Here is a 12,665-nt window from a genome sequence, read left to right as displayed (position 1 = left end):
GGAATGTTGACAGACGCCGGAGAACCAATCAGCTTCGCTTCACAAAGCTCCGTTGCGCGAAAAGTCCGCGAACCAGAGCGCTAACCGGTCCGCTGTTACAGATATATATCTTTTTTTAAACGTTAATTTCTCAAAATCCACTGGAGCACATATATTGAGACCTACAAAAGGCACATCGGGCTACCAGTCCCTACAATTTTGCCAAGTTTCGTGCAAATCCATTCAGCCGTTCGGGCTAAAAGTGAGGCCAACCGCCCTATGGAAAACTCAATGTTAAAAACACGTTTTGGGACCCCCCTTTTTTCTCGGCCCCCACTGGACGAACCCCCCCCAAATTTTCAAGGGCTGCTCAGAAACAAAATGTGCCATTTTCCTGAAAATTTCAGCCGATTCCGTCCACAAACGCCAAAGTTATTAGACATAGAATTTTCAAAAAACCCATAGAGAAAAAATCCTAACTATATATACCTACTGGCGACCGCCAGTAGGTAATATATATATATATATATATATATATATATATATATATATATATATATATAAACGCATGTGCACATCCTTCGTGATCACCCGTTGCAGGTCGCCCCACCTGTTTTATTTGTGGCCCATTCAGTGGTCCCTCTATGAATCGTGTCTGAAGATACCACTGTGACCTTCTGCTGGCTAAAGGTGCTTTTGAGTTTGCGCGGGATTCGGAGAGAGGAAAGGGCTGCTATTTGTGCTACTACTCTGTCCCAAAAAAGGACAGAGGCCCTCCAGACCTACACTAGATCTCCTGTCCACTGAATGCCTTTCTAAGAAAAGATAACTTCCGAATACTCCCCCACCCCGACCCGTGTTAGATTATTTCTGCTCTGGACCTAGGAGACTAGAGAGTGTCCCTGGATTTACAGGACACATATTTGTATACACCTGTCCTGAAGTTCCACGGGCATTCTTTCTCTTCCTTCCTGCTCTACTGTTTTTTCTTCCATCACTAGTTTCATTTTTCTTCAGCTCTTCCTTTTATCATGTTGTCGTTCCTGTCACCCTTACTTCCATATTTACTTTCCTCCACTCTTTCTCTCAATGTTTCCTCGAAAGTTTTGATGATGTCACATTTTCCCTTCACTGTACGTAACTTCTGTTACCCCTCAGTCCAATGCCCGCAGCTCTGCAGTGGAGTCATTTTGCATTTATGGACGAGACCTGGGAGTCAAAGATGAAAGCTGAGAGGAGCTATTGGAAGCTGTATTCTACTCACAATTGGATAACGTAGCGCCTCAAAATGTTGACAGCCAGCCCTGGGAATGGGTGCAAGTGTGACCCCTTCTTCCAATCGGCCCTTGAACATGAGCAAGTTTGTACAAGCAACTTTTCCCGCCAAATTGTGGACATGCCTAGGTTGCAGGTTGGTGAGGAAAAAACTGTCCAGCGCATTAAGCGACTGCTGCCAGCTGCCAAACGCGTCGTAGGAGACCTTTGCTCATTGGTGTGTGTACATTACAGTATAAAGAGGCGTGCAGGAAAAGCGCCGGGGGCGAGGCGTGGGCGGAGCCAGAGGGCAGTGACTCGCCATCCCCACCGAGAGCCAAGCTGGCAGAAGGCTCCATCTGCCACCCTCGCACTGCCAACCGGTGCCGGCGAGGGAGGGGTGTGCTTCCTGCAGATCAACGCCTCTGCTGCTGACATCACTGCAGTCACGGGTAGGAGGGGCGCTGGCGACGCTGTCACTGCTTGCAGCTGCCCCCCAGATCACACCCGCAAGGGCACCTGGAGGACTCGCCTTTCACTTGGACCGAAGGCCGCCTGACCCCGAGTTAAAGTAATTGCTGTGCTGTTCTACCTGTATTCCGAAATGTGTGGTTGTGGAAATAGGAGGGGGCGTGGCTTCTCCAAGACTGTAAGGAGGTGTGTGGTGGTTACTGGCGTACCTGGCGCTTGAGGTTAGCAGAAGCGGGGTGTGAGGCGGGTACTAATTACTAAACACCCGGTTAAGAGAAAAAAAATCAATCAGGAGGTCATAGTACATAGAAACAGTGGCTATGGTGGACAGCGGCCTAACACAAATTGATGCCCCCCCCCCCCCCCCAGAAAGTGAGGAAGAGTCCCCGAGTCTCTCATATCTCACATATATTCATTGGCCTGGATGGGGGGGGGGGGTCCCTGAAGAGGGTGGGGGCTGCCCCGCAGCTGAGCTGCCTGTGATAGGCTGTGGTGGGGTTACTTGCTGCAGAGCAGGGATTTATAGATGCAGTGCATGCCTGTGTGTGTGGGGGGGGGGGGGGCGTGGTGGAGGGTGCTCCTGGAAAGTGTTGCTAGGGGCAGACTGTAGAGTCATCGCAGGGCAGGATAGGGTCACATCCTCGAATAGGACGTGGGCAGTGGGCGGCTACAGGACAGGGGCTAACGCCGTTTTGTCGATCTGTCTCACTACAGCTCGGACTCTGAAGGGGTACCCTTCGCTCGCCTGGGGCACCAAGCTACTCTTTACGGCGCCAGCACTCCCTTCCTCCTGATTTTATCATGTCAGGTGAGTGAGTCACTGTTTGCTCTTTCTAGAGACTTGGACCACGATGCCCGTGTCGTAATGTAATATTTTGTGCACACGAATTAATCAAAGTGACCGGCATTGTCTGCAGCCATAATCCGGCACGAGGGAGATATAATCGCCTTGTTTAGTTGCCGAGGCTCTGCGGGCCCGTTGCACTGTATTGAATGGTGCTTCAAGGGAAAAAACATGGTGCATGCTCTCAGTTTTAGAGTATCTGCTTCCAAATGAGAAATGTTGGTATTGTCCAACTGAAACGATTGCACCACGCCGGAGGGGTGCAATTACTCCGCACTTCAAATTAAGACGTGCAGGCACTCACTACCTGCCCATTTACAGCACTGGAGCGGGTCCAATCACTATGTGACACTGTCTCAGTGTCAGTGAAGACTGTGCACAGTACTTGAAATGTACAGAAACGTGCACTTCGAGTGGCCGTTTAAAAGTTCTAAAAAAGAAATTCTAGCATGATAGTGCTTTCTTCTCCACAGCATGCGTCATGGGAGCAGAGTTCATACAATTATTGGTCACGTGACCCAATTTTGAATATAAATTGGGAAGAATTGAAGGTGAGAGAAGTGTGACAGGCTCATCCATTCGTGAAATGCATGCAAATTGATCTGGTTTTATGATTGAATTTTGTCAGCTTATTTCCAAATCCCCGCCCTGCCCCTCTGCTCATACACTGACCCCTCTGTGCTCTCACACGGCCCCTCCATTGCCTTCAGCCTCAGAACGCTCGCTGCCCTCTCTGATGACAGAGCGCACACACTTTTTTAAAATAAGGCTGGCAGGTGTACCCGTCATGAGTATTCAGTCATCTGAATTCATTCACAATATTTGCCCTACACGTGTCTACACGACAGAATAACAAATGCATTTGACTTAATAAAAGTGTTTGAGCCTAAACAGTTGTTTGCCACTTCATCCTTTCTGACAGTTTTTTAAATAAATAACACGATTGAGTGACCACTTATTGCAAGTTATAAAGCAATGGCAAAGCCAATTGGTCCCGCCTAAACTATACCTTGAGAATACGTTCATTCAAAACTAATAATACGTTTCTTTGCACCAATAAGTATCACTTTTTTGTCATGTGCATCACAATCAAAACAGATTTCTGTTCCTGTTTTAAGTGCACCTGCCTAGTAGGATGCAGAAGTACTTTTCTGTTAAAATAATATGTAATTGTTCCTTTTTTTATCTATTTTTTTTATTGTACATCTGCCTCATTTACAAGATATGTTTTTTATTTGTGCGCATATTCTTGCAGAAAATAAATGAATAAATAAGAACCTTCACAGCAGGTGGCGGAGTTCAGACCTTTTGTTTTTTTAATGCATTTTACAAATGTGTTTGAAAGAACTAGGAAAATTCAATTTCGGGACCAATGCCACAAAAGTATTGTGCAATGGCACATAGTAAATTGGGATTTAGCCAATAGGTTAGTTGGGGGAAGTTATGCCTAGAATGAGCGACATATTTCCAGCCACCGTGGACTTTGCAAAGTCTTATCAGTCGGTCCTACTGCACTTTCATGATTTTCATCAGTTAAACAGTCAGTGACCTCAGTACATTCCTTTTAGGGATCTGTATGCCGCACTGTGCCTGCACCTGCACTCATATCTCTGTAGCCTTGTAAAACAACTTTGACCATACATGTCTGATCCGTCTGTAGTAAGGTACAGAATCTCCAAAAACATGTTAGAATTCGGGCTTGCCTCGAGTCTGAACAGTTTTTACTCATGTTCCAACATATATCCCCTGTTGTAATTCCCTCTATTTATTATAATTAAGACTCCCATTTTAATGGTATTTTAAAAAAACGTTTCCATCAATCTTTATTCATTTGTCTTTTTTGCTCTTTTAATCTGTATTTTTCCATATTCATTTTGAGCTTATTGTAAAAATTAAGATGCATAAAGTATATTCCCACATTGATTTATCGGACATGGTTGTCATTGCCTTATACACACTTCCACTGAATAAGTCAATCAAAATCTTGAAGGCGATGAGGGCTCAACACATGTGCGCACTGGTGAATGTATCAAATAATTTTCCAAACCCAAGTCCCGTGACTGTAACGCTCAACTCTCCCTGGACCCACCGTCACTCGCACCTGGTCATCAAAAATGTTCAACTCTTATAAAGGAGCGTTGTTGTGCAAGCTGTAGTCATACATTAATTCATTTACTAAGAACTAAGGGGCAGATTTATGTTGGTGATGCGCCACGTTTGCGTCACGCAACTGCGGCGTAAACGTGGCGCATCACTACGACCAATTTACAACGTGACGCATCTAGGCAGATGCGTCACGTTGTAAAGCCCTGCGCCACATGTGGGCGTTCCGGGGCAGGTGCGCCTCGCAAAAGTGGCTGAGTGAAATCTATAAAGATTTCACTCAGTCACTTTCAGGCCAATGCTGCGTCAAAACCCTGCGCCTGCTTGAAGCAGGCGTAAGGCTTGATGCAGCATTGGACAGATAGGGCACCCCCGAGCCTTGCTGGAGCTGCGTCGCGCTTGCGACGCAACTCCAGCAATGCGTCACCTTTACGGCACAGATGCGTCACGCATCTGTGCCGTTTTTTGCACCATGGTGCGCCGCATTGTAAATGCGGCGCACCATGGGTGGCGGAGCTGCGGCGCAAAATAACTGGCGCATCCCTGAGGATGCGCCAGTTATCATAAATCTGCCCCTCGGTCCATAGGCAAGCTTGTTTTGTCGTAATGTTCTGTTTTTTATTTCACAATCAAATATTATTCAGAAACAATAAGTCCAAGGACTCATATTACATAGAGTCATCAGCCTACACGTTTCACCCACACTTGGACGTTATCAGAACTGGAAAAAATGAAAAAATACACATGTCAATATTGACATTTCTCAATATTTCAAAACAAAATTGTACAGTACAAACAGCATATCCTCTGTTAGCTCCATCCCTTTCCTTTTAAATTCCAGCGCTACCCCTCAAGCCTGCCTATATACAATCTTACACCCATCTCTTGGCCTAGGATGGTAATGTACTTTTTATTTTTAATATAAATCGGCTAACCATCTTATAAAATAGGACTGTCTCTGTTTGACATTTTACATAAATCATGCCATTTTTAGTGCTATAGACTCCTGAAAATGATTACCTTTTCTTATTATTCCTTTCCTTCGAATCCCATGTCACTGGTTATAACCTCATTGATTATTTTCCCCACAAACAGTTCTCAATCAATTATTGATGTTAACAGCACTTAGAAGAGGGAATTCGCTAAAGAGGAAATATTGAGGTATGTCTGAGTCCTCATGTAGTTCATATCATCATCCCATTAATGGGGAAGTTCTTTTCTACACAAAAGAAATTGGTCCAAATTATAACACCCATATGTTTTAAAATACCTCACCCATTCTTCCTTTATGTCTATGGCCCATATGTTCCTGATCTGTTCAATACGTAACAATCGCCTAGAATACTTGTTGGAAACTGCATATTGCCTCTTTCTGACCATGTTTGCTACTCTTATCGGTCCAAATTCTAAACATTGCAATCGCCTCAACCACTTGTTACCTGCTGCATTTTGCCTCTTTACTGACCATGATCGCTACTCCTATCTTTCCAAGCCCAGCACCCAGAGGGGTATAATTCAGTAAGTCATTTGGTTCTTATGCTCCCTAAAAGCACCAAAGTCTTGCAGCAGAATTAGAGCCATTCTCTTTACATCCATGAATCGACATTCTCAAGTCCTGCAATCAAGAATCATATATTCCCTATCTACGAAGGCCACAACGACCTCCAAAGAGTCATTATTTTCCCTGTTAACCGGACCGTATTCTTCTCATGCATCTGTCCCTTGGCTGGCCCGATAAATTCTGCAGTGGAACTGCTACCCTGCTTAGGTCCTCATTTAAAATTCCAGGGGACCAACGGGAAGCTGATTTTTCAATCCTCTTAATTGATGTGGCCCAAATGCGGTTCCCACTCCGGTCCTCTCCTGTTCAAGCAATCATCATCAATGCTGAAGTCACCTGCCCTCTGGCAAGGCCTCATTAATCCCGCATGCTACCTGTAGAGTATCCTGCCTGGCCTGCCTGGAGCTGGGTGTGGCCACCCATCTTTCCTGCTGCCTATAGCAGAGCGTGCTAACTCACATAAGAGGGTCAAAACAGAGTCTCCACTACCCCGAACCCCCTAAAGTAATATGTAAACACATAGAAGGGTAGGGAGAAAAGAAATACAACACAGACACGAGAGAGGCAAAACTAATATGTTTTGAAAACTGCCCTCACTCACACACAAATGTGTGTGACATGCTTCATCATCGGGTCTGCTTACAAAACGCCGTGGCGTAGCCACGCTCAGGATGGAGTATAGGGAGGGGGGGGAAACAAAACAAATAGACACATACACAAAACAACACAAATGTGACAACACAGTGAATATCACCCTGTGATTGGGTATTGTGATAGAACAAAGTGCAGCATAGGAAGTGCTTTAAAACTGGCCCATGGATACCCTCAAGACCTTTATTTATAGGTTCCACGACCAGGATTAAAATAGTGAAGGATGGGCAGTGTTTAAAGAGAATGTTAAGTTCTCAAAACACCCCTCCTCGAACTGCTTGTGCCAACTTGTTTCAACCGACTTACTGTGCCAAAATTAAACTGGTCACCCCGGTCTTCTTCAGGACGTCTATCTGTCCCAGTCCTATGATCCACCTTGCCTCAGTCCGGCAGATAGATGGAGTAAAAAAGATCGGAAATCGATCAAACACGTGTGGAGGATAGTCCCGCCATCACGGGAAACAGATACTAAAAAGAAGCACAACAAATAGAATGCTTTCATGTATTGTGCATGTTGTTATAAACCCCAATTCAAATTAGCATATGTTTAATATCTTAATGCTATCCCCACTAATTACAAAATATCCGGACCTGTTATATTAAGCAGATCCTTTGTGTGGCTCATAGATCCACCCAACACCCTACATGCCATAATGCAGTTTCGGCGGAAAGGGTTTATTTAAAAAAACATTTAAAATATACTGCTGCATAAGATATACCACACACGAAAAGGCGCCCGGCAGGGAGGATTCCAGAGAACACAACCTGTGTTCACGGGAGAAAGAGATCAGAGGGAAACCATTAGTTTCATAGTCAGTGGACAACACAAGAGCATTCCCTGCGTCCAACACGGTATTCCCTCCGATTAACATATATAATACTAGCCCGGGTTTCTTAAAAGTTAAACACAGAGTTTAGGTTATGCCTCCCCCATGCGATACTCCTTACTGTTCCGATGGATATCCAAGCTAATTCGTGCCTGCTTCCGGGTCGCCGAGTAGATAGCCCGACGTGAGGCGACTCCATTAATTTATGCCAAAGCCTTCCGCATACGCCCTTCCGCCCCACTAGAGGACGCGTACGTGTGATTGCATCACAGTATGGGGCTGCTGGGAGGTGTAGTGCCTGCCGGGTGTTAACATGGCAACCCGCCCATTGTAACACTGCACATTCTAAATCCAGAACCCGGACATCACGTTCCACGGAATCCCGGCCTGCCCGATTAATCAAGTTCTAGTGCACTCCATTAAACACAAATGGATCACACTACATTCGCAAAAATGGCGCATGCAATTCTCGGTAGTTGGTGTAAGGTTTAAAAAAGAACACGCTGCCCCCATCCCACATGGTAAAGGAGGGTGTAGTGCCTGCTGGGTATTATCGTGGCGACCCGCCCATTATAACACTGCATACTACGAGCGTGGAATATGTACATCGTGTTCATCTGGGTCCCAGCCTATTTAATAAATCAAGTTCTGGTGCACTCTTAATAAATAGCAGAGGATGGCCAGCCTTCTTTCCCGCTTCCATATTCCTCATTGGTGCACGAGACGATGTGTATAAACACCGCAGTATTGTCCTTCCTGCCGGCATTTTGGTACACATTAATTTATCCGTCCTCATTGCTCGAATGTTAATTCATTCTACATCTTTACACGAAACAACTCCTGTGAACCCAGCAGTATCATCCTACCTGCCGGTATTATACCAAGTATCGATTTATTGTAGTGGGCGTGACCTCTTATCTCGCTACGCCCTATCTACATTGAAATTCCTCCTGGTTGCGGGAGAGATTTCACACGCTAGTTCTCTTGGAGCCACTCTATATTCAGGCTCAATTAGTCCACTCTATTACTGAAATCTCATGGGTGAGGGAACACCATGAGGTTTACCACTTGCCTGATAACCTTCATACTCTGACGCTGTACACAAATCGTTTATCCACAACCCATCCCTCAATAGCGGCAGAGACTCCACATGTTAGTTCTCATGGAGCTGCCAAATTAGCTTACTCTATATCCGTATTATTCTGACTGAGTTTTTACCAATCTTCCATACTGACAGCCAGACCAAGTTGACTCTATTATACATGTGCTCCATGAATCTGGTGAAGACGTTGTATTTTACTGGCCAAAAAATATAATATCTTTGTATGATTTAATTCACGAATCAAACTACATGCCCTTAGAGATGCCATTGTCTCTGTCCTTCAGAATGGTCTAAAACACTTTTGAATTCGGAAAAGACCTGCGTTCGCAGCTATCTACTGTATATAATTTCTATTCATTCTGTTCACTGACAAAATCATAGTCACATAACAACCCGAATCCAAAACAATATCTGACCCATTCATGGTGGACACACCGATCTTCCAATGCATATCTGCCATGTATTCCAACCGAACCTACTTTCGAAAACGCAAGAGTTGGTGAGAGGCTAAGGCCCTTCGCAGAGTGACCCCCTTAGTTTCCAGTATTCTAACTCAGTTCACACTGCGTTCCCTAGAGCATTCTAGATGTAATCATAATACTGAATTAAGAAATAGTGTAATTCATTATCACTGTTCAATCCTTGTGTCACTGATCTACACATGCTTATCCATCTTGCCTCCTGTTTTCTTCATCTCAATTCCCAATCACCCCCTCTCACATTAGGAATATTTTTTTGTATTCCATGAAATTTAATTCCCATTTTAGTGGGGAGATTGTCCCTGATATGTTAGTAAATTGGTGATCTGACATCTTCATTTATAATTTGCCCTGCTCTGTTCCTGTTTCTTGAGGTGCAGTGTTCTTTTAGTTCTACCTATGTTGATTTTACGACATTCACATTCTAACACATACATCACCCCACAGCTGTTGCAATTTATAAACTCATTAATGAAATTATTTGATTGTGAAATAAAAAAACAGAACATTACGATAAAGCAAGCTTGCCTATGGACTTGGTTCTTAGTAAATGTAATAATTGATTTATGACTACAGCTTGCAGAACAACGCTCCTTTCCAAGAGTTGAAAATCATTCAAAATCTTGGTTGAATATCTCTTGTCTGGGCGTGATAGCACTTTTTCTCAGTACATGTCATGACATTATCACATGCTCCTCTGTCCAGAGCCAACAAACTATCATCCTCTGTGATTTTAATACCCTCATTGATCTACAGATTGGTAGAAGAGGCGCTCACTAATGGCTATACATATCACTATTAACCACAGCTGTCAATGAAATTCACATGTCATCTGAGGTGCACGAGTTTAAACAATGGATCAGGCACCACAGTCCCCTACTTACAGTCAGCACAATGTTGTATCACAACTGCAAATTTCACAAATTAACTCAGCATTCGTCTTAGTTTTTGACAGGTTCTTTATTGTATAACTTTTGATCCTATCTTTGTATTGATTTTAACATTTGAACATGAAAGAGTTTAATGGATATGAGACTTTGAAAGCTATTTGTTCAAAGGAATCAGCCTAACGGTCAATGAATGCTGGCCAGCAGCCTGGTCTAATCACCGGACAGTTGTCTTCGGCCTTCCTGTTCCCAGGCAGACACACAAGAAGCATAATTGTCCTCACTTTCCAAAAAAAACAAGATCATCAGCTTACCACTGTTGATGCCCTTACTCGTGCCCTAGGGGAATTTGAATGTCTAGTTGTGATCATTTGTCTCTGCCTTTTCTGGCATCCTCATTGTGCTTACCACTAAGAAAATAATCTTGTGTCTAGACACATCCCTTGTAATGGTTTGCTCTGAGCTTAAAACAGAATGGAGATCCTATTTACTTCGATGAACAGGATTCCAAAGCCCTGGGGTGAAGGAGGCTAATCTAATGTAGTAAAAGTTCCCCTCTGCTTGGGCAGGGAATTTTTGATGAAAGTGCTCTCATTGACGCAGGGTCAAGACTGATTTGCATATGCCTGGGTTCAAACTGGAATGGCATGGTGCGCAAAAAAACACAATGGATTTAGGCCCAGATCTCTGTACTGGGGTGAATGTATGATATTGTTCTGCATTCTATCCATCAATTGTTCTTTTCTCATTGACATGACAGGCACACATTTGGAAATATATCCAGTGCTAGCTGGACTGCCATGCCATAATGACACAGTTGGTATTTTTTTTCTCCACAGAAACAAAACCCACAAACCTGCGTTTTCCTTCAAAACAAACAAGCATTCTCAAAACCAATAGTCTGGCTTGTTTTATCTTTTCAAAAAGTAGAAGGCTGCCAGATTCATTTTAATCATGGTGGCCATCTTGGAACCGTAAAACATTGATGCATTATGTGCATAACACTGTGTAAAATACTGTTCCAAGAAGGCAACCATATTTGAAATCAACATGGCGGCTATCTTTGAATAGTAAAACAATGTTGCACTATGTAAAATACCACAAGATTGCCGTTCTTTTGATTCTAAATATGACAGCCATCATGGAAGTGAAATATTTATGTAGTCATTACTTCTAAACATGGCTGCGATCTTGAAGTTTTAAACCAATGATATACTATGTGGGATATCATTTCATGTTATGAATCAGAGTGCAGGCTGCCAGCGCAGTGCATATGAAATAAGCTGCCCAGCCTCACTGTCGGGGAGCTGCCGAGTACTATGGAAAACAAGTATTTTCAAAGCAATAGGTCTTGCATTCGCGAGATTTTAAGCTATTGGCATTCTAAATGGCACAGCCTTTTATTTATGTGCTTTTAAAACAAACACACATATAAAAGGCATTATTTATCATGCCAATAGCTCAAACTCTCGCATATGCTAGTCGCTACTCGCCATATCCAGGTTACAGTGAGCAGCGTCTAAAGAAAGGGGCATAGCTAACATTAAAGTAAAAGCACGGAATGGGGAGCTTTCAGCCCCCAAAAAATGAAAATAAACAAAGGTTCTGTAGCACAGCCATTAAAGCTGATCAAGCTGGCAAGTAAATAAATAAATAAAGAAGTGCATCCACTATAGTTAAAGCGGACCTGCAGCCATTACTATTAAAAATATAAAACCTGGTGGCATGCTGCCTTGTAGGAAAGAACGTTGTGGGTGGAATAGTGGAAGATCATCAAAGAAAATAGTGCTCACAGACTAGATAAAGCAGACCGTTTAACAACACAAGTAGAAGTCCAGTCCTTATGGGATGTTACAAATGCAGACAAGGCGGCACCAAGCAGGGAATGCGAAGCCTATTTATCAATCAAAAGCAACGATTTTGAAAGAACAGTAACAGGAGCCAATTGAAAAGAAAAGCGGGAAAAGGGCGGACCTTCTATTCCATACCTGAATACAGCATGCCTAGCAGAGCAGCGCATGCGCTGCCCAGGCTCGACCTAATACACGAAAACACCAGCAGCATAGGAGAGGGAGCTGGCTGGCAGCTCTGAAAAGTAAAGGAGTGGCCCGGTAGCCCTAGAAGCAAAGCACGACGTAGCTAAGCCTTCTGAGCTGATGTGGACGCAGATGTGATTAGTTAAAATAGCATCACTCCAAGGCCCTGACAAGCAACACAATTAGTAATTGTCCAGTGAGCTGATAGAGTGCCAAAAGCTAAATAGTGTGACTAATTGGCCCCTTTGTATGTCTGCTGTATTTGGAGTGAATTAATATGTCCTCTCCAAGTGAACATTCCACCCTTATGCGGACAGCACCCTGCTTCATCTTGAGGTGTCAAAACTGTCTGATGAAAAACTTAATTTAAACTTGACAACATTTGCTAGGTGGCTGGAAACTAAAGGGCTGAAACCAAATAAAAGCAAAACAGGGTGATGTTTTTGGGTTCTGAACACCCTCGCTGTCTCC

General features: G+C 43.7%; 1 protein-coding gene across 1 annotated transcript in view; it reads left to right on the top strand.

Annotated features, from left to right (window-relative positions):
• Positions 1 to 1,685: 1,685 nt before the first annotated feature.
• GYG2 (glycogenin 2) overlaps positions 1,686 to 12,665 on the top strand; it is a 251,993-nt gene continuing 241,013 nt past the window's right edge. Inside the window, exons 1-2 of the mRNA XM_078657607.1 lie at positions 1,686 to 1,804; positions 2,419 to 2,512. Coding sequence (XP_078513733.1) covers positions 2,506 to 2,512 — 7 coding nt within the window. The 5' untranslated portion in view covers positions 1,686 to 1,804; positions 2,419 to 2,505. The remainder of the gene's footprint in view (positions 1,805 to 2,418; positions 2,513 to 12,665) is intronic.

Source organism: Lissotriton helveticus, chromosome 8, assembly GCF_964261635.1.
Source record: "Lissotriton helveticus chromosome 8, aLisHel1.1, whole genome shotgun sequence".
NCBI classification, from domain to species: Eukaryota; Metazoa; Chordata; class Amphibia; order Caudata; family Salamandridae; genus Lissotriton; species Lissotriton helveticus.
The sequence above is the reverse complement of the archived record's forward strand: the minus strand, read 5'-3'. Positions and strand labels throughout refer to the sequence as shown.